Source organism: Betta splendens, chromosome 3 (assembly GCF_900634795.4).
Source record: "Betta splendens chromosome 3, fBetSpl5.4, whole genome shotgun sequence".
Lineage (NCBI taxonomy): Eukaryota > Metazoa > Chordata > Actinopteri > Anabantiformes > Osphronemidae > Betta > Betta splendens.
Window position 1 is genome coordinate 19,012,612 of NC_040883.2, and position 21,663 is coordinate 19,034,274.

General features: G+C 45.9%; 2 protein-coding genes across 5 annotated transcripts; one reads left to right on the forward strand and one right to left on the reverse strand.

The window, feature by feature from the left end:
- Window positions 1-972: 972 nt before the first annotated feature.
- LOC114851923 (fibronectin-like) lies at window positions 973-16,275 on the forward strand. 4 transcript variants are annotated; one of them, XM_029143817.3, is made up of 46 exons: window positions 974-1,279; window positions 1,482-1,607; window positions 1,754-1,891; window positions 2,028-2,159; window positions 2,554-2,691; window positions 2,769-2,915; window positions 2,991-3,173; window positions 3,245-3,427; window positions 3,636-3,812; window positions 4,125-4,280; window positions 4,392-4,520; window positions 4,607-4,750; window positions 5,288-5,409; window positions 5,892-6,060; window positions 6,146-6,322; window positions 6,445-6,573; window positions 6,655-6,744; window positions 6,817-7,011; window positions 7,103-7,381; window positions 7,464-7,727; window positions 7,799-7,893; window positions 8,009-8,177; window positions 8,282-8,368; window positions 8,570-8,761; window positions 9,282-9,560; window positions 9,728-9,919; window positions 10,010-10,099; window positions 10,481-10,747; window positions 10,856-10,972; window positions 11,049-11,210; window positions 11,286-11,441; window positions 11,524-11,640; window positions 11,798-12,061; window positions 12,145-12,332; window positions 12,417-12,504; window positions 12,582-12,761; window positions 12,857-12,946; window positions 13,032-13,223; window positions 13,371-13,460; window positions 13,831-14,273; window positions 14,357-14,495; window positions 14,602-14,763; window positions 14,845-14,970; window positions 15,057-15,163; window positions 15,262-15,354; window positions 15,607-16,275. In XM_029143817.3, the coding sequence occupies exons 1-46, from the start codon at window positions 1,138-1,140 to the stop codon at window positions 15,682-15,684; spliced, it is 7,383 nt and encodes a 2,460-aa protein (XP_028999650.1). In that variant the 5' UTR covers window positions 974-1,137; the 3' UTR covers window positions 15,685-16,275. The 4 variants fall into 4 exon arrangements, with proteins under 4 accessions (XP_040925942.1, XP_028999650.1, XP_040925941.1 ...); XM_041070008.2 differs by having other exon boundaries at window positions 973-1,279; window positions 2,769-3,173; window positions 13,837-14,273; XM_041070007.2 differs by having other exon boundaries at window positions 2,769-3,173.
- A 247-nt stretch (window positions 16,276-16,522) lies between these two features.
- Window positions 16,523-21,637, reverse strand: atic (5-aminoimidazole-4-carboxamide ribonucleotide formyltransferase/IMP cyclohydrolase). The gene is made up of 15 exons (XM_029143818.3): window positions 21,463-21,637; window positions 21,160-21,286; window positions 20,939-21,082; window positions 20,123-20,211; window positions 19,864-20,015; window positions 18,680-18,836; window positions 18,469-18,594; window positions 18,279-18,386; window positions 18,103-18,188; window positions 17,922-18,011; window positions 17,701-17,826; window positions 17,500-17,592; window positions 17,250-17,432; window positions 17,008-17,163; window positions 16,523-16,866 (listed from the first exon to the last, which is right to left on the reverse strand). The coding sequence occupies exons 1-15, from the start codon at window positions 21,479-21,481 to the stop codon at window positions 16,747-16,749; spliced, it is 1,776 nt and encodes a 591-aa protein (XP_028999651.1). The 5' UTR covers window positions 21,482-21,637; the 3' UTR covers window positions 16,523-16,746.
- Window positions 21,638-21,663: the final 26 nt, after the last annotated feature.

The window sequence follows — 21,663 nt, forward strand, 5'->3', positions numbered from 1 at the left end:
TGGATTCTTGGCAGAGGAATTATCTCACCACATGTTAATTCCACACATCTTTGATGGGTCAAGTGATTAATTAGTGTTAGAAATGCATTTAATAACTCTGAGGTGATTTGAAGATGAGAAAACATGCAAAATAACTGAATTCAATGAGATGGCTGTTAATTCATTACAGCTTTAAAATCTGAAATCATAACAAACAGCCGTTGTTCTCATCCCTGTAAACGACTTCACGAGCTGAGGTTCCTTCTCTTTTCTTCAGAGCTGTGGAAACCTGGCATTAAAATGTCAAATCACGCTGCACAACAGTGAAGAATCGTGTGCGCTGGTATGCAGACTGGCTGAGATGTGCACACCTCTGGGATCAAACACGGATGAATGCGGAACAGGTGGAGAGGGTTTAGGTTGGGACGGAGACATCACTGCCAATTACAGCAGGCACATGTTTCATAAAATGTCAAATGTGTGTGAAATCAAACTATTCGAAGTGTTTGTGTGATTGTGGCTTGTGGCTAACACACACCTGACCAAACATCTAGTGGCCTAAGCTACCATTTAAAAAGTATTTCATAAGAATTTTTACTGTACGTGATAATGGACTTGTTATAGTTGTGTAGCGCTAGAGGAGATTTAGCTCCTTAACTGGACTGAACGGATACGTTTACACTGATTTTGAGCTGATTGGGTGCCCTTTGCCTCACGTCTTCTTTCTGTCCTAACAGCTCCTGGATCAATTCAGTCTCGGAGTTTGTTTGTGTGTGTGTGTGTGTGTGTGTGTGTGTGTGTGTGTGTGTGTGTGTGTGTGTGTGTGTGTGTGTGTGTGTGTACTGTCCATGTGCCGGCTTGTCCATGTGACGGCTTGTTTAATTCTTTGAAAGTGAAGCGTCATCTGTCAGTACTTGGGTGTGGGAGATCCGGTTAAAGCCCTCCTCCCCTCCCCTCTCCTCTCCTCCGCGGTGCGTCTGGGTATAAAACTGCGCGCTCCCCTCCGCTCGGTCTGGCTCACCAGCTGCGAGGCGGCAGAGCGACCGAGCCACCGCCTGGAAAAGCAGCAAATCGATCTCTCCAAGCAAGACTCACGTTCAGCACTCGTTCCTTGTCAGCACTTCGTTCTTTGCCAAGCAACTTCCTCTGTACGCTAAAATGAGCGGTGGCCCACTGACGGGGCTGCTGATTGCGCTGTGCGTAAGCGGCGCAGTCCACAGCTCGCCAAACAAGAGTAAAAGACAAACCGGCCAGTATCAGGTGTATCCTGACATCCACGACGCCGCAGCCGACACTCCAGGTTGGTGAACGACTCTAATACACATTACACACCTCAGATTCCTTATCTGTGCTTAGTGCGCAACAACTGACAAGTGTGCGTTGTTGTGCGCATTGAAATCTTAAGCTGCTGTAGGTTTGTTTTGCATCCACACTGTTGAAATGTGAACCAATTGAACCAAAATGTAATGATCTCGACAACCTTCCTGTTGCATTATTTCTAGTGGGCTGTGAGGACAATGGCCTCTCCTACAGACAGAACGAACAGTGGGAGAAGCCCTACCTCAACGGCGTGTTGGTGTGCACCTGTAACGGAGCAGGAGACATCAAATGTAAAAGCAAACCCGAAGGTCAGTGAGAAAATAAAGAAAACACACAGAAATGGATACTAGTAAGTTAAAGCGATGGTAAAATAGCAGTGATGACTTATTACAGACTGAAAGCCAAGACAAAAAAGCCCTCTGATCCTTTTGGTGTTTCCTCTGTTCTCTCTCAGTGGAGGAGACCTGTTATGATAAATATAATGGTCAGACGTACCGTGTAGGTGAAACGTATGAGAGAGCGAAGGATGGGATGATGTGGGACTGCACCTGTATTGGGTCCGGCCGGGGCAAGATCAGCTGTACCATCGCAAGTGAGTAGCTGAAATGGATCCATGCAAAAGTTGTAAATTCTATATAATAAAAAATTAGATTTAACTAATAGAAATAAATGATCAGACGTACTGTATGGAGAAACCAAAGTGAAGCTAAAACCTGTGTTATCACCAGATCGCTGCCATGAAGGTGGGAGGTCATACAAAATTGGAGACACTTGGCAGAGGCCTCATGAAACCGCTGACTACATGCTGGAGTGCGTTTGTCTCGGGAACGGTAAAGGAGAGTGGACCTGCAAACCTGTGGGTAAGCACGTTATCTCATACGTTTGGGGTGTCGCAATTTACCTGCTGAACTCTGTCACGCCGATAAAGGTTGAAAACGTCATGCTAAACATTTCCATCCGTCCTATCTGCCGGACCGTCATGAACTCCACATGTGGGTTGCACACTTACAGCAGGGTCATTTCCCCCGGAGCTTGACTCAGTTTGACATTGATTATAAATATTTGACAGCCTAAGCTAACAGGCTATGTGTGTAAAAGAGCACGCCTCTCCTCTCTGCCAGTTGCACCACAGCTAATGATTTTCACATGGCTTGTCATGGTCTGCAGTCATTTAGATGCTGCACTTTGAGCTCAAATCTAGTGGCATCTTCTGAAAAACAGCCAATGCGCTGACGGTTTGCTTTTTCCGTGCAGCTGAGCGTTGCTATGACAACAATGCTGCGTCCTCTTATGTTGTGGGGGAAACCTGGGAAAAACCCTACCAAGGCTGGATGATGCTGGACTGCACCTGTCTGGGCGAGGGCAATGGACGCATCACATGCACCTCAAGAAGTAAGCAGAAGCAAAGGGGCTCATCTGAGCAATGCATAAAACAGCTGCTCAGCTGCTGACCACTGTTTCCCAACCAGATCGCTGCAACGACAAGGAAACCAGGAGGTCCTACCGTATTGGAGACAAGTGGACAAAGGCGGACCCCAACGGACACATCCTGCAGTGCCTGTGTCTAGGAAATGGACGGGGAGAGTGGAAGTGTGAAAGGCACAACGCGAACCGAGGTGAGACTCAGACTCTAGGCCTTCTGTACGACTGCAGCGCTGCTATGCCACATGAGTCTGTTTGGGGGCACACAGGCACAGGTGCTGTCATGGTGACGCCCATCAGCACCCAGCAGACGCACGCGGTCCTCACCGAGGGAACCTGCCGCACGGACTCCGGGGCCAACTACTATGACGAGCAGCGCTGGGTCCGGAGCCAGGGCCACAAACAGATGCTGTGTACCTGCTTGGGCAACGGCGTCAGCTGTCAGGAGTGGGGTGCGTTGCTTAGAACAGCCAGGCTCGCATCATTTAGACATTCTGGAATCACTGAACCTCTTCCTCTCCAGAGGCGAGGAACCAGGTGTATGGTGGGAACTCCGATGGGCAGCCATGTGTGTTTCCCTTCATTTTCATGGGGAAGACGTACTACTCCTGCACCTCGGACGGGCGCGCAGATGGCCAGCTGTGGTGCTCGACCACCTCAGATTACCAGACAGACCAGCAGTACTCCTTCTGTACCGAGAAGAATGGTGAGACTGAGGTGTGGTCTGAGAGATGCATAAGTGAAATCAGGCCCAGGTGTTTGCAACCAAAGCCAAACATGACTCTGTAATTTGTGTTATATTTGAACAAAGCAAACTTCAGAAGGCAGAGTTCTCAAAACATGACACTGTTGTGGGTTTGTGATGGAAACCAGGTCAGAGATGAACAGTAGCTGTGTCTGCTTCTTGATTCCAGCCATTGTTGCAACACGAGGTGGAAACTCCAACGGCGCCCTGTGTCACTTCCCCTTCCTCTACAGTGGCCGCAACTACACAGACTGCACCGTCGATGGGCGCCGGGACAACATGAGGTGGTGCGCTACCACGTACAACTATGATGCTGACCAGCGCTTTGGATTCTGCCCCATGGCTGGTGAGAGAGTGTGCATGGCACCACGGAGAATTCCTGGTCACACAACACATTACCCTCAAACAGGCCTTCAAAGAAGTGAGGACCGGTCAAAATGTCCTCACTTTGGTAGGAAAATAGGTTTTTTGGTTTTCACGTTGATGCGCACGCACGCACGGACGCACGGACGCACGCACGCACGCACGCTCGCACGCACGCACGCACGCACGCACGCACGCACGCACGCACGCACGCATACTTTGATCGTCACAGATGGAGATACACACAAGTAAGTAGGGAGATTAAAAGTATCGCTTTCTATCTTTCTCCATGTAGCACATGAGGAGGTGTGCTCCACCAATGATGGAGCAATGCACCGTGTAGGCGACAAGTGGGATAAGAGCCATGAAGTCCTGGGTCACCTGATGCAGTGCACATGTCTGGGCAACGGCCGTGGGGAGTGGAACTGTGTCGCCTACTCTCAGCTGCGAGGTCAGAGAGACAACGGTTCTGTAACTCAGAGACCTGACAAGAAAGCGCTTCAAAACGTAAAAAGACGACACATTCATATTCTGTGTGTCTCCCTCGCATTGATGCATGCAGATCAGTGCATCGTCGATGGCCTGACCTACGAAGTGAACCAGGAATTCTCCAAGCGCCACAACGAGGGCTACATGATGAACTGCACCTGCTACGGACAAGGCCGTGGACGCTGGAAGTGCGACGCCGTGGGTGCGTTTGATCACTGTGCTTTACAAACGGCGATACGGCCCAGCTTTGGCTCCGCCCCCTCATATCACTCGCCTTTTGAACAACAGATCAGTGTCAGGAGCCGCAAACGAGGGCGTTCTACCAGATCGGAGAGGCGTGGGACAAAAGCATCCACGGCATCCACTACCGCTGCTACTGCTACGGCAACGGCATCGGCGAGTTGAGATGTGAACCTCAGCAGACGTACCAAGGTGGGAAAAATGTCTGATGCAGGAATAAAACGAGTCTTACACTGACGTTGTGCTCACAAACAGGCTACTTGTTGGGTTTTTCCTGACTTATGGAGGCGCTGGACAAATGCCTCTTTTGTGTCTTTGTTGTTGGAGGAGTTTCCCTCCTCTTCCTGCTACGCTGACCTGCTGAGGGGGAAAGGGATGGGGGTGTGGGAGGCGGCCTTACAGACTTCCTCCCCCTGAGGATCTCCCTGTGGTCGTGCATTGTGTCCTGCACCAGAAGGGAAAAGAACCATTTGGTGGTGCACTCACGTCAGAGAGTGTGAGACTCAAAGTGAGCGCTAAATACACCGTGCTGAATATGGAACCCCGGTGCTATGCCAGACTGTAAAGGTGTCACTGGGTGTTTGAGCAGGTTTAGCGCTTGGCTGGTGGTTTGGGGTTTTTTCGTTCCCAACGTGATGAATCCTTCTGACAGAGCATTGTGAAAATTGGGCCCGTATTCACCCACTCCCACTCTGGACTGATGTGTTGGGTATGCGTCTTTTCACTCAGATGGCCGGAGACCTGTCCAGGTGATCATCACAGAGGCAGGGAAGCAGCCGGACTCCCACCCCATTCAGTGGAACCCGCCGTCCTCCGTCCACATCACCCAGTACATCCTCAAATGGAGACTTGTGAGTCCATCTCCTGGTTCAACATCACTTCCTCTTTGCCACATGTTGTTTTAGGCGTTTCAGGAAAAACACTCCCCCTCCTGAGATGTTTTCTCACATATTTTCTACATCCTTTCCTTGAAGTCAAGTAAACTTCCTCTGAGAAAGCCTGTAGTTTTCCGGCAGAGAGCACAGCCAGGCTAAACACTGCTAACGCTACCTCTTAAAGTGGTGTGAGGTGAAGCATGAATCTGAGCCAACACCAGGCCCCAAATATACAGGCTGCCATATAAAGGCTTCTCCTTAGGAAAAAGAATCATCTTGATTTCTCACATTTAATGTTTTGGTTATTTAATGTTTTTTGTTTTTTTTCTTTGTGTCCTGTCCAGCACTTAGACAAGCAGCACATAATCGACTGAATGTTGTATTGTGATGGACAGTTTTGCTTTATATAAGCAGTATATAAGAGTGGATGAACATTCACTTTTATTTTATTCTGGCAGAAAAACTCTCAAGTGCCTTGGAGAGAGGTCATCATCCCTGGCCACATGAACTCTTACACCATCAGTGGGCTCCGTCCAGGCGTCACCTACGAGGGTCAGCTCATTAGTATCCTCCGCTACGGGCGCCGCGAGGTCACGCGCTTCGACTTCACCACGACCCACGGCTCCTGTGAGTTGCCTTTGTTGAGCAGGTGCCTTTCTTCAACGTTGCAGGTATAGGGAAATGTTCTCATGTGTTTTATTTATGGTTCAAGTGGAAACATCAGAGGGAGAAACGGTCATGCCTCCTCCGGTGGTGGACACCTCTGAGTCTGTGACTGAAATAACCTCTAACAGCTTCGTTGTGTCCTGGACGTCGGCGTCTTCCACAATCTCTGGCTTCAGGGTGGAGTATGAGCTCAGTGAGGAGGGAGCCAAGAGAAAGGCTCTGGGTGAGAGCCTTGAAAATAGCTGAAAGGAACATTTAATCCAGTGTCCTTGGCTTAAACGTGATCCACCGGTTTGATGCGTTGCATATACTGAGACGTGGAATAACATAATTTTGCTTCTCCAGATGTTTCTCGCTCAGCCTCATCTGTCACCATCACGGATCTTCTGCCAGGACGCAGATACAACGTCAACGTGTACGAGCTGCCCAATGAAGGAGAGCCAAACCTGATCCTGACCACCTCACAGACTACAGGTGGCCATGACAACAAACCAGGGATCCTACAACTCTTTCACGTGCATGTGCAGAAGGTGACTCTCTTTTCCTCTGTCTCAGCCCCTGACACCCCCTCTAGGCACATTGTGGATGAAGTGGGAGAGACCTCCATCAGAATTAGCTGGTCCAAACCTCAGGCTCCTATTACTGGTAGGAACCTCCAGTACATTAAGTGTGATAGCCTGTGTTCTGCCTGTGTAACCTCATGTTTGCATCCACCAGGCTACCGTGTGGTGTACACTCCGTCAGTGGAAGGCAGCAGCACCGAGCTGACCCTGCCACAATCAGAGACGTCCGTGACACTGTACGACCTCCTCCCTGGACTGCTCTATAACGTCAGCATCTATGCAGTGGAGGAGGACCAGGAGAGTGAGCCTGTATTTGTGCAGGTCAACACAGCCGGATCCCCTCAGCCTGGTACCTATGCTTTAAACAGATGAATATTACACCACTGTGTCTGTTTGTGACTACATCCTCTGTCAATAAACTGGCCATTGTCTGTCAATAGAGGAGGTCCAGGCCCCCACAAACCTCCGGTTCCATGAGGTTTCAGATGTGAAGATCACCATAACTTGGAGCAGTCCACCCGGTGATGTGACTGGTTACCGGGTGTCCTACTCCCCTGTTGGTTCCGATGGCAGTGATATGAGGGTCCTGCATCTGCCCACCTCACCGAACACATACGCTGATGTTACCCATTTGCAACCAGGCACCCTTTACCGCTTCTACGTCTACGCCACTAACAGTGGAGTGGAGAGTGAGCCGCTTGTGGGAGAAAAGTCTTCAAGTGGGTAGTTTTTTTTTTTACTTCCTAAATCAATCGACAAATTGAATGACGTATCTTTTTTTCTTCCTTTTTACTTCCCCAGAACCTGATTCCCCGGCCAATGTCCAGTTCACTGACATTGGCCACAACAGTGCACTGATCATCTGGGAAGCTCCCCGTGCCGTTGTCACCGGCTACCGCCTCTACCTGAGCACTGCCGGCTCCAGCCCCATTGAGAAGAGGATCCCAGGTGCGGTCACGCAGTACCCACTGAAGAACCTACGCCCCGACACTCAGTACATTGCTAAGCTGCACTCTGACCTGGACAATGAGCTCAGCGAAGGCGTCACTGCGTATTTTACTACCGGTCAGTATTCAGAGCAACCGAACATCAGCCGGAGAGTAGAACGTTTTGTTTAAATTCATTTAATTTCCCAGCTCCCCAGATGGGAAATGCTCCTGCATTCAGCACTGAGGTCTTGGATACCTCTATCATTATCACCTGGATACCTGTCCGCAGGTTCAGCTACAAGGTACAACCCTTGCTCTAAACGATGCTTTGTACTATCAACTGACGAAGCTATGATGTGGAGGCCACAACATTTCAAGCCTGATCACCACATTAGCATCCTGTAACCTTCTCCCCAGCTGTCTGTGCTGCCCAGTCAGGAAGGCGAGTCTCCCAGAGAAGCGACCTCTGACACTGGACGCGTTTACATTTCCGACCTGATTCCTGGAACTCAGTACACCTACAGTGTTCAGCCCATCTTTAACGGGCGCAACCGCGGCAACGCCATCACACGTGCTGTTGTTACTTGTGCGTAATCTGTGTCACTTTAACAGATCATGTGAATAGAACTCTGTTTAACATGGTATATGTTTCTCATTATTCTGTCGTGGCCTTCTTTTCTCTCCTTGCAGCTCTGTCTCCTCCCACTGACCTCAGAGTTGAGTCCAACCCCAACACTGGAGATCTCACTGTACACTGGGTAGCCTCCAGAACACCAGGTAAATATTGACTTTGCTGCCCACGCACTCCCAGCACATTGGATCATGCCAAGTCTAGACCTTGGCCTTTGAAGGGTTTTTTTCTACCACCAGGCACAACCGCCTCTTCCCAGTATTTCTTCTTCGTTTCTCACAGTGACTCATAAATTGCAAAAACCTCCTGAAACCTCCATGTTTGTCCTCTTCCCTTACCATTTGCAGGCATCACAAGATACAGGGTGACCAGCACACCAACCAACGGCCAGCGTGGAAACTCCCTGGAAGAGTTTGTTCGAGCCGATCAAACCACAGTTCTCCTGGAGAACCTTAATCTGGGGGTGGAGTACAACATCAGCGTCTTCAGTACTAAGGGCAATGTTGAAAGTGTGCCTGTTTCCACTATCATCACACCAGGTATGAGATACAGTAACAGGGACGCATTCACGTGCAAATTGGCACTGAATACACATTGGTCTGTTTCAACATAATCAGACCATTTTGTGAGATGGGGGTGCCTTTCAAGGCCAAGGTGAAAACAAAACTAAGTAATACAGTCACCACTCTCACCTTTCTTTCACACACAAATAGTACAAGTCAACAAATACACTCAACTTCCTTTTAGCTCTGTTTTGGTCTCTACCATGTACAAAAAAGTTCTAACTGAACGTAGTTGCTAACTGCTACTAACACATTACCTTTGACTAAACTGTCCTGCATGGAGATCATGTTTCTCAGTTGGGTTGGTAGATTAATATTGGAGCATGCCCACTGAATTATTTAGAACTGTGTTTAATTAGCATGGCAACTGGTAGACTTTGAATCGTTGACTGCTTTACTGAGATTCATAATAATGTTACTGAAGGATATCATTAATGTCATAGTCATGGCTATGTCTAATTTCGCTTGCACTCTGCAACTGACCTAACCCTTTCAGACATCCCTACACCAAGTCACATTGACTTTGTCAACATTACTGACACCACCATTGGCCTGCGCTGGATCCTTCTAAGCTCTGCCGCCGGTACAGCCTACCGGATAACGTTAATAGCGTCAGGCGAGAGCTTGCCAATTTTTCAAGATATGGTGGAAGCGTCTGCTGGTTATTACACGATTCATGGTCTGGAGCCAGGCGTGGACTATGACATCAGTATCATCACTGTTACAGAAGACGGGGAAAGCAAGCCAACCACATACACAAAGCAAACACGAGCTGGTGATTTAACTCTTTCACTCCATCAGTGGGAGGGGTTTGGGTTTAGATGTGGAAAAATTGATAAAGGAACATGAATGAACATATAATTTACTACAGTGTATTTCAGTTATATATTTCTTATTGTATAGTTCAGCTCTTATCTCAGCATGAACTCATTGTTCCCCCAGTCGTTCCAGCCCCCACCAACTTGCGGTTTGCAGGGGTGGGTCCCGACCACATTCGGGTGACGTGGAATGTTCCCCGTGTTGCCACACCAAGTGACATCTCTCGGTTTGTCATCCGTTACCACCCAGTAGCCACGGACGATGACATTAAGGAAGTTAATGTTGGTGGAGCCAGCAACACCTTTCTGCTGCAGAGTAAGACGACATAATGCAGCTCACATGTATAGAAACCTGCTTCATGGTAAAGTATTGTAACTGTAAACCTGTCTCTCAATCACCACACAGACCTGTTGCCTAACACAGAGTATCGTATCAGTGTTGTGTGTGTGTATGGTGAAAGAGAAAGTGGACCAGCCACTGGGACTCAGAAGACAAGTGAGTATGCTTTTCAACGTGGGAGGAGGGGAAAGTGCTGCAAAGTTGTTCCTGAATGTTTCAGACATTTAAATTCTGTTTCTAGGTCATTTTGATAAACATTATTTATTTGTAGATGATGAACATGGTTTTGTTGCTCCGTATAGCTGAATCCTTTATTTATCAAAGCTAGTCCTACACTACTAATAATACTAGTGAGTTACTGCTTTAGTAATTATTAATGCTATTTACTTGATTTTATTTTTATCCCCTTGAATTGTGAATTCTTGAAAGTATCACAAAGATTTCAACTCGGTAACCAATGTTAACTAATGTTTAAATGAAATCTTTCTGCTGTCCCAAGTTTTGCAATTCATAAATCTCTGACACCTGTTGATCCAGCTTTGGACAGTCCCACGGGTTTGGACTTCTCTGACATTCAGACCAACTCCTTTACTGTTCACTGGCTGGCACCAATGGCTGCCATTACTGGCTACCGCATCCAGTATCAGAAGACGAGCGGTGGACGGGCCAAGGATGAACGGCTGCCCCCAACCAGGACCCACTTCACTTTGACCGGACTGACACCAGAGACAGAGTATCTGATATACGTATATGCTGTCAGTCACAAACAGGAGAGCCAGCCTCTGACGGGCACACAGGCCACCAGTGAGTTAGAAAAGTGACTTCTGCTTTGACCTCATTTTTCTGACCTTTCTTTGCTGTGCCATCATAAGTTCTTAGTGTTCTATTCTGATGCATCATCTTCCTCTCTAGTCTCTAATGCTCCCACTGATCTTGAGGTGACCGTGTCCACCCCTACCAGCATCACCATTCGCTGGGATGCCCCTTCTGTCACAGTGAAGAATTACAGGATCACCTACTCCGGGACAGGTTGGCCCTGTGTTTTGGCTTACTGTTGCTTCTAAACCCTCAGTCACTCAGGTTAACACCTGACTGTTCCCTCCAGGTGGTCAGACTCCGCAAGAATTTACAATTCCAGGCTCTCAAACCACCGCCACCATCAACGGCCTAAAGCCTGGTACAGACTACACGATCACGGTATATGCTGTGACTGGACGAGGAGACAGCCCTGCGTCCAGCACCCCGGTCTACGTTACACACAAGACTGGTACCATAACTTCAAAAATGGTTAAAATATCTTGCAGTCGAGAAGCCTCAAACTAAAGCTGAATGTCTGCTTTAGATATCGAGGCTCCCACTGACATGAAAGTGACTGACGTGAGTGACAATACCATCAAAGTGCGATGGTCCCCTGCTCAGGGGCCGATCGGAGGCTACAGAGTCACCAGTGTTCCCAAGAACGGTCCAGGACCCTCCTACTCTGAGGTTGTGGGCCCTGGTAAGACAAGAACAAAAGCTAAACTAGTGGGGCTGTTGTTATTTTCTACATTTTTCATTTTCTTTTTACTGCTGTGTTGCAGATCAGACAGAGGTCACGTTCAGAGGTCTGATGCCCACTGTTGAGTATGTTGTGAGCGTTTATGCCCTAGGCAGCGATGGTCAACCCTCTTCCCCTGCGGTGGAGGATGCTATTACTGGTAAGTTCAATCGAATGTTGCCAAAAAATACTTTATTGATACTTTTTCTTGTTCTAAATTGAGTGGGTGAGTTACTCGGAATCCATTTAATATTCATTTATAACCTTCAAAGTGAGCCTTAAGTAAAACAACCTTAAATAATACCTTTCATTTGCAGCCATGGATCGGCCCAAGGACCTGTCCTTCTCTGACATCCAGTCCACCTCCATGCGGATCAGCTGGGACAGCCCAGATGGCGCAGTGACATCATACCGCATTCTGTACTCCAGCTCAGAGGAGGGTGAGCGTGAGTTGCGTGCAGCAGGAAACCAGGACACCATGTTGCTACGAGGCCTGCAACCTGGGACAGAGTACACAGTGAAAGTCATTGCCCTCCATGACCGCACACCTAGCACGCCGCTAGTGGGAACCCAGGCCACAGGTCAATATTCAAGCACTGTTCAAACCATCATGATGATGTCATGTGACTTCAATTCTAAATGTGTGAATTATGTCATTGTCCAGTAATCCCACCTCCTATGAACCTGGTGATCTCAGAGGTCGGTCCCTCTGAATTCACACTGTCATGGCGAGCCCCTAATGCGCGCCTGACAGGCTACCGGGTCAATGTGATTCCCAAGAACATCAACGGCCCCACCAAAGAGATAAATGTTGCACCAGATACCACACGTGTTCTTGTATCAGGGCTCATGGTAAACACAACTCTCAGCTTCCTATGTATATGACTACATCTCTCATCCAATTGGTTTTTGATTAAGTTTGTCTGTTTAATGTAGGTGGCAACCACATACGAGGTGCATGTCTATGCTCTGAAGAATTCTGTCTCTAGCAGACCACTGGATGGAGAGGCAGCCACGTTGGAAGGTAACTGGTGCACCGTAAATCAGACAGAAAACATAAATAAAGCGCAGTGAGGATGACGCTTTACCTTTCAAACACAGGCATAAGTCCACCTCGACGCTTGCGCGTCTCTGATGTAAAGGATAATTCGTGTACACTGACTTGGCGCAACAAGCTGGAACCCATGACTGGCTTTCTGGTTGAGGCCATCCCATATGATCGCTCCCAACCCTCCATCAGCAGGAGAATCCCAGCTAACACAGAAACATACACTCTCACAGGTGCAGTACACCAGGTTTTCCACAGATGTACATTTTTACAAGTGGGGTTTAGTCAGGTCAGTCTTAACATTGGGTTTCTCCTTTGTTTTTCAAAGGACTGCAGCCACACACCATGTACACGATTCACCTGTACACTCTGAACGGCAACGCGAAGAGTTCACCTTTTACTATCACCACTCAAACAGGTATGTCACCAATTGGTGCCTGTTCTGTCTGTTCCATTTCAATTAGATGATCTCTGACTATCTATATTACTCTATTTCATCATAGCTGAACCAGTGGTCCAAGCTCCCACCAACCTCAGGTTCACTTCTGTCACCCCCACCTCCGTTTCCTTCACCTGGCAGCCACCTCCCACGCAAATCACAGGATACTACGTCACGTACGAGGAGTCGGGAGGATCTCGACCCCAGGAGCTCATCCCACGACCCCATGCCGGCCAAAACTATGCCACCATATCTGGTATGTGCACACCTGTTTCTTAAAACCACAAATAACATTTTAAATCAAGAAGACCGTCCACAGCAATTTAGAAAGAATATAAGTGAAAGAAAGTGATACCATAATTACTGTAGCTTAATGTGGTGTCATCACTATTCCCGTTCACAGGCCTGAGACCAGCCAAAACCTATATCATCAAGATCGTTGCGATCCAGAACACACAGAAGAGTACACCTCTGGTGGGCACAATCAAGACTCGTGAGTATTTAAGATTTCTGTTTGGTACCAATTCAAATGTGGTTTCTAAAGTGATGCAGAGCCAATAATAGCAGACCTAATGCAATTCTTAATGCAATATAGGTGAAAATTATATGACAGCTTTATTTGCTCAGCTTACACATCTGTTTTGCTGTAACACCTCATAAGGTGTTGAACTGAGCAGCCCATTAGTTTGAGATTCCTAAAACAATAATACCTCTTCACATTTTGAATGCCTGTGGAAATGCCATTCAAAATGTAAGTGCGTTTGTAAGGCTGCATTATGGCTGGAGATAAGTTACAGCAGCTGTGCTTTACCTCCCGCATGTCTAACCTTGCTCGCTTCCCTAACCCCATCTCTCCTGCCCAGAAACAGAATCCCCGCTTCCCCTGCCCCTGCCCCCACGCTCCGGAGGTTCTGACAAGCTCGATGTGCCTGACTTGGACAACACAGTCCAAGTAGGGGGCACCAATGACCAGGAGAGGCTTGGTGGTCATAGCCAGCATGTGGAGTACACAGAGTACAACAACAACGGCGGTGGCACCCCCAGAGACAATGGAAACAATGGCAACACACAGTATCCCTATGGGCAATTCCGTGAGCCTCTGGTGATTGTGTCCCTTCCTGATGCAGAGGGTCGCAGAAAACCCATTGTGAAGTTGAACTTGCCCGTCGGCTCCACATTCAGCAATGAGACGCTGCCACAGGAGGCACAAACTCAAACTACAGTCACATGGAAGCCGTCCAGGCAGAGCAACGGCTACCTGGTGTCCTGCCACCCTATAACACAAGTCAATGAGAAGATGTTCCAGGTAATGAAGAGCCGTGCTTTTTTAATATAACAGAGGTAAAATGACTTGTTTCATGTGGTCAAACCTCGTCTGTCCATCTGCAGGTCCAACTGCCAGGCACAGCCACCACTGCTACCTTAATAGGACTCACCCCTGGAGCAAATTATAATGTTATCGTGGAGGCTCTGCTGGGGGCTCTGAAACACAAGGTTCTGGAGCAGGTTGTCACTGTGGGAAACACAGGTACGCATCCTACTAATGAGTTGATACAAGGATGGGTAGTGGGTATACAGGGTATTGGACTACCATTCAAACCGCTTGATCTTATTTGTTTTTGTCCTGTCGTCAGTTCCAGAGGGAGTTCCTGCCTCTAAGGACTCGTGTTATGATGCCTTTACCGCCACCCATCATGAAGTGGGTGCTGAGTGGGAGCGGATGTCTGAAACAGGTTTCAAGCTGTGGTGCAGGTGCTTGGGTCTGGGCAGCGGTCACTTCAGATGCGATTCATCTAGTAAGTCTTTGGATTCAGTTTTTTTCCTGATGATTGCAAGTTTTTCAAAGTGTTATCAACCTAATGTTACTTCATGGTTAGAATGGTGCTTTGACAATGGTGTCAACTACCGTATGGGGGAGAAGTGGACCCGTCGTGGAGAGAACGGTCACTTGATGAGCTGCACATGTTTAGGAAATGGCAAAGGAGAGTTCAAATGTGAACCACGTAAGAGCTTTTATTGCACAACTAAACGATGCCATTCTCTCAAACTGCAGTTAAGTGCAATCAAATGTAAACTTCTGCCCGCACAGATGAATCAGTGTGCTACGATGATGGTAAGGCCTACCAGGTGGGCAACCAGTGGCAGAAGGAGTACCTGGGTGCCATCTGTACCTGCACATGCTTTGGAGGACAACAGGTACAGCTTCAGCCTCCCTGGGTTTGATTTGGATGCAATATGTGGTCATTTAAAAAAACATGCTTTAATGCAAATTTATGTATGTTATTTTTTATTAGGGATGGCGATGTGAGAACTGCCGCAGACCAGGTACTGATGTAGATGCCAGTGTGCTGCAGCCCGTTAGATATGGAGACAGAACACACAAATTGGTAAGAAGAATTAATATTGCCTCTTAATATTAGTATTTTTATACTAATTTTCTTGCATTTTTAGATCCCAAGATTTCCAAGAGCCTGTATTAGAGCAAACTGATCAAACCCATAACTGTTTTTTTATATAGTTAGTAAAATGTCTATATTTAGTATTGCAACCTATGTTGTTTATTAAAAAAATGACAAAAGTGTCATTAGATCTTTTGAATTATTTGTACTGAGGGCTCGTTTCATCCCATTTCCCTCCAGAATATTCACTGCCCCATTGAGTGCCTACGACCCGATTTGCTAGCAGACGCACATGCTCCTCAAAATCCTCGGGAATAATGGAGTTGTTATCCAACATCTGCTTTGCACAATCACCAACTAATGGCTGCACTGTCCCACCCTGCATTCAGACGCTGTCTGTGACTCAACTTGCTGCCTTATCACCTTCTGACATGTCTTAGTAAACATGTTATGCTACCTGTTTAATCATGATCTTGCCTCAGTCTTTTCACTGTTGATTGTGTCTAATTTCATGACAACTTAGGCTCCTACCAATGAATTTCTTTTAACGTTCACAAAATATACTTCTGGCAGTGGTTTCATTTGAACATCCAAAATCATTTTAATATAAGCACTGTGTTAATAAATGTCAATGTATTACATTATTTCACGTGATCAAGAATATGCATTTCCATTTCCTGTAGCCCCTCTTGTTACCAAGGGGTCGCACTGTGTGTGATTGACATTCTGAATTCTGCCTTTTTTTCTAATTTATCTCTTTAATCACAACATGTGAATGTGTGAACTGGGATATGAGAGTTTGAACTATTTTTGTACATTGTTGTTGTCAGTTCCAAAGTTGTTTCTACCATAGGAAAATAAAATCCCTTATTTTAATAAAGCTGGAGAGATCTCAAAACCTAAACACAATGTTTTCATTTTTTGTGCTGTGTACAAATGTGATAAGATCATTAAGAATCAGAAATTCAAATTTAATATTTGGCATAAGTTGAAAAGGTCAAACACTTAAACCCCAAAGTCCGTTTCAATCCTTCACTTCTCTACGTCAGCACAGAGCCTTCATAAAGTTGCTGACTTGAGAGTCTGGCCCAAAGAAATTAATTAACCATCCAACATTACTGGATCTACATACCTGTGATTAAGAATCAGACAAAACTCATCATTTACGGTTTATTTTTCACCAGTGTAATTTGATTGGCCTGGAATGAACTCCAACAGTTACTGTATCAGGAATGCATTTAGTGTTACAAAACAGTGCATTGTACCTCCATGTTTCAAGGATTGGAATGTTTTAAGTATCAGTATTGTTAGACATTAAATTGGACTCTAATGATGCAGCAAACAGCAGTTTACGGAACAAGTGGAAACCTGTAGAGACACTTAGTGGTGGAAGAGCCTCAGCTTGGTGTGCACCAGAGTGATGCCCTGCTCATTACAGGCATTAATCACAATCTCATCAGCAGCAGAACCGGCGGGAGCTGCGATGTAGTCAACACCGCTCTGCAGACAGAGACAAATGTTAATACAAATGGGTTGAAAACTTGTTTTACTATGCACAAAGATCATACACAATGTAAGATATGACCATGCAATCTTTCAAAGTGCACCACGTATTTTCAGAACAACGTGGGAGACATTTACCCGTTTGGCACGATCTATGTTGTCCCTGAAAGGAAAGAAAGCATCGGAGCTGACAGCCACAGTCTGCAGAGAGCTGATCCAGTTCTTTTTTTCCGTCTCTGATAGACGTTCAGGAACCTCTTCATACATTGACTTCCAAATAGCCAGGTCTGGACCCTTTCAACAAACAAACAAACAAACAAATAAAATAAAATGAAAGACTACTCATTTTTATTTTTAATTTCTAATTGTTAGCAGCTTACCTCTCCAATAGTGTCACTGACATACTGGTCAATTGCGTTGGCCATTTCTGCTCGCTTCACACCACTGCGAAATTTCATGTTTAAGACACTAGGGTGGTGTCTCAGCCACCAATTATCAGCCTTGTCACCTGCAAGACGTGTGCAGTGGATACGGGACTGCTGACCTGCTCCAATACCAATTACCTGTAAAACACAGTCAGGTAAACATGTGTAGATCATCCAGACTTATGTCTCACCCTGTCTGTCCTACCTGTCCATCTTTAGCATAGCAGACGGAGTTGGACTGTGTGTACTTGACAGCAATGGTGGCAACAGTGAGGTCTCGCACAGCCTCCTCTGAGAGCTTGTGGACACACACACACACACAGACACATACACACCAAGGGGGTGAACACTTGAGTTCAACAGGATTGCATTAACAAAATAAACATACTATATGAAAGTGACTTACAGAGCCATTGGAAACCACATTGTTGAAGAATTCCTTATTGATAACAGCTCCATTTCTCTTTTGTTTGAGATAGAGGCCAAACAACACTCTCACCTCAGCCTCCTCAGGCTCGTAGTCTGGGTCCATCTACAGTAGGACAGATGTGCATATATATTTCAATTGTAGTACATGTAAATTCATTAATCAAATCAAAACCTTAAATAAAAAGCATTAAGAGTAACCTGAAGGACACAGTAGTTGCCATTCTTCTTTTTGGAGAGAATCTTAAGTGCCTCCTCCTCATAACTTGGTGCAATGATACCATCTGACACCTACGAGAAGTCAAATGACAGATAAACCAACCGCTGTTGCAGCCCAAACATTTATTCTTCAGCTTTATTATTCTTTGGCAGGGAGAGTCACCTCTCTTGATATAATCTTTGCAGTGGGAACGTCACACACATCTGACAGAGCGATGAAATCTCCAAAAGATGACATTCTGTCTGAACCTGATGATCAAAAGATTTTTAGGAATTTGTGCAGTCCCATCTAAAAAGCGCAGCCTTAAAAAAAAATACTGAAGTTGTTCTGGGATTCACCTCTTGCTCGGGCATAGGCTGTGGCCAGCGGAGTGAGATCCTTCAGCATGTCATGCACCATGCACACTTTAGCTTCCTCCTCAGACAGAGGAACTCCTACTGCAGCTCCTTAAAAAAAGATGAAGGATGAATTTTTAGATATAATGTACTGCAGAAATCATCTACACTGCCGATAGTGTATCTCTCTTACCGGCAGGGCTGACATGCTTGAAGGAGGTGGCAGCAGCTATGCCGAGGGTGCTCTTTAACTCTCTGACTAGCTGCCAGGCATTCAGAGCGTCACACAAGTTGATGAAGCCAGGAGAACCGTTGACCACTGAGGAATACAGTACAAGCAAAAGGTCCACACAAATTATTTAGGTTTTATGCTTCTCTGCCAAACTAGCAACATTGCTGCTTACCTCTCAGGGGGAGGGCTGGGAGCAGGGTGTAGAGTTGGGCGGGTGCTTGGTGAGGGTTCATGCCATAACGCAGAGGCAGCTGGGAAACCCCACGGCTGTACTGTCCTCGAAAGAAGTCTGATATGGCCTCGTCGTACTGTGCCGTGTGTGTGAAAGCCTAAGGAGCAAAGAATGTTTTTTTATTTTTTTTTTTTATTTGCCAGAATTATTTTTAGGATTAGGTTTTAACTTATTCATAAACCACAAATAAAAAAAAAGATTAATGCAGAAGTTCTTGGGGTCATCAAACGTTCAACCCAAACAAATATTTCAACAGTCTGATAAACAGCCTTCACTGGACTTTGTCTCTCACAGCCTCTCTTAAGCAAACAGCAAAAGCAAAATGTGATGCAAGGTCATTTTCTTTTCTTCCTTCCATCCTTTTGTCAGACAACAATCTGTAACAATATTCAGTGTAGTACACATAATTTGGTAACTAGTACATTTTAATCAACAATATTTTGATTGGATCAACTGACATTTGCCTCCTGACACCATCTTAGATTTTGTCAAATGTTACGTAACCGGATATTATTCATTCAAAAACGGTGAGTTTGTGTATCTTAGTTGTAACTTAGTTGAAAATTCACAGGGCTGGCTATGTTTTAGTAAACATAATCAGAAGATCAAGGAAGCTTCACACCGAGTCGCTATTTCCAACAAAGAATGGTACAAAATCACCAGCGTAGGGTTACAAACGAGTAAATCAGGAAACAGACTTTACCTCATCAGAGTTCTGTACTTGGAAATTGAATGGAAAAATAGGATCAAATCATCTTTTTGACCTTGGACACTTAATACACTATCACAGATGATTTGAGATAGTGATAATTTGAGAAATTGCAACAAATACAAATTAGATTTTTAAAAGCTTTAAATAAAATCGTTTACACAATTAAAATTATTCACTACATACACAATTGTGCACATATGTAGATGCACATATTCCAGGTCTTTGACACTTTCTGTTTTTGACTTTTTTTCTGTTTTCTCACAAGTCTCTTACAAAAACAAACACCAAAAATGTAGCTTCATTTGGTTCTCACAAATAGTATTGTATTACTTCCTACACCCATTAAATGTGCAGGTTTTATTGAAAGCCAATTCAGACACTTTCAAAGATAATGATAATAAAACAAACCTACTTTAAGAGCTAGAGTTCTGCGTGTTTCCAGGGTCGTATCTTTGTCTCCTGAACTCTCCATCTCTTTAGCAACCAGGGAATAATCAGTAGGATCACACACAATCGTGACTCGAGCGTGATTCTTGGCCGCTGCTCTCAGCAGAGTTACTCCACCTGAAAAACATTTTTAAAATGTGCTAATGACTATTACTGAAAAAGTAATTATATTTTCTCTGCTACGGTGTCTTATAGTTATACTCCAAAGCCAAATGTGAACCCACCGATATCAATCTGCTCTACAGCAGCCTCTAGTGTAACATCTGGGTTCGACACGGTCTTCACAAATGGGTAAAGGTTGCACACAACCACTCTAGCAAAAAGGAAAGAAAGGGCAGTCATACTCTTCTTTTGACAGCTACAAAAAATGCATTTATATTTCATCCTCATGACTAAGGCTTAAAGTGAAACAAATGAGAAACACTGCGGTTGTAATTTAGTGCCATCCTACATCAGAACCAACCTACTTCAGAACACTGTTCTGCTTGAGTGGTAAGAGGTTCACATCTGTGCCACTTGTGCAAGTGATTAAATTTAATATATTGCTAAAGCAAAAACTGTCTCTTGAACTAACAAATTGCTTATAAATTAGGAAGTAGGACAAATAAGAAAGCTATATCATGAATTATGCAATATGGCTGTAACTAACGGCGTGTAGGTTTTTTGTCCGATGTCCTTACGTTCACACACACCTTCCATTTAATCAGCCAACTTTGTACAAATCCATAACTAATCGTTCATGTTGTGTCTTTCAGTCCCCAACAGTCTATAGGCCAGTTCTCCAGTCACAGAAGAATGTGACTGAATCAAGAACTTCAAAGTCCAAACAAATGAGAGTCACAAGATGGGCTTTTAGTCGGAGCAGCACTTATCAATTTGACTAACGGCTAAATCAATTACACGTGCTTCTTCGTGGCACAGCCATCAGTTTGGGATCTGCCTCAGGTCACGCAACCCACAAATTAGTCTTTTTCTGTCCAGTTTGTAGTTATGTGCACATGTCTGAGACTTTTCCCAACCACTGCCTGTGCGTCTCTCACCTGACCAGGCCGTAGCCCAGCTTCTCCATGTCTGCAGTGTCGCTGGGGATTTTCCTGGCCAGGATGCCGCCATGGACAGCAGGGTGCAGGGTCTTCACTCTGCCTCCCAGCATCTCTGGGTGTCCAGTGAGCTCAGACACATCCCTGACGCACAGCAGAGACGCACCCAGTTTAGTCCTGGACTGACAGTAGCACGCTACTGACTTGCTAACAGCACCCACCTGACAGACATCCCAGCATCGCGCAGGGCTTTCGCTGTGCCACCTGAGGCCACCAGAGACAGACCCACGTCCACCAGTCTTCTGGCAAAGTCCAGAAGCCCAGTTTTGTCCGACACGCTCAAAAGTGCTGCGAGCACACATTTATTAAGGCTTTGTACAAACAAACAAATAGAAAGAACTGCTTGCATGCTTTGGAGCAGGAAAGCTAGCCACGTTTGCTAATTGACTAGCATCCTGCATGGCGCAGAACAAAACGTCATAAAAAAAGAAACAAAGTTAATTGAAAATGCGCTAAACTTTTACCAAGTTCGGAAGAGGCCATTTCTGCATCCACAACGTCAGTCCGCGGTCTGTCTGGGTCTCAGGAGGGCTTTTTTCACAACTTCGCTGAGTCTAACCAGCAGCACCGCGCACCTAAATCGTGAAGCTGACACAGACTTGCAGCTATTTCATGTGTTGACCTAGTCCCGCCCCGACGCGGCAGAGCACCCGAAGCAGCCGCGC

Bases quoted from the DNA above. Each gene is read 5' to 3' on its own strand.
- LOC114851923 (XM_041070007.2), top strand. From the start codon at position 1,138: ATGAGCGGTGGCCCACTGACGGGGCTGCTGATTGCGCTGTGCGTAAGC. The intron at 7,382-7,463 runs GTGGGTAGTTTT...TTACTTCCCCAG, and splicing joins TGTGGGAGAAAAGTCTTCAA to AACCTGATTCCCCGGCCAAT. The intron at 15,164-15,261 runs GTACAGCTTCAG...ATTTTTTATTAG, and splicing joins CATGCTTTGGAGGACAACAG to GGATGGCGATGTGAGAACTG.
- atic (XM_029143818.3), bottom strand. The intron at 21,083-21,159 runs GTGGGTGCTGTT...GCTGTGCGTCAG, and splicing joins GATGCTGGGATGTCTGTCAG to GGATGTGTCTGAGCTCACTG. The intron at 20,016-20,122 runs GTGGGTTCACAT...AATGTTTTTCAG, and splicing joins TGTAGAGCAGATTGATATCG to GTGGAGTAACTCTGCTGAGA.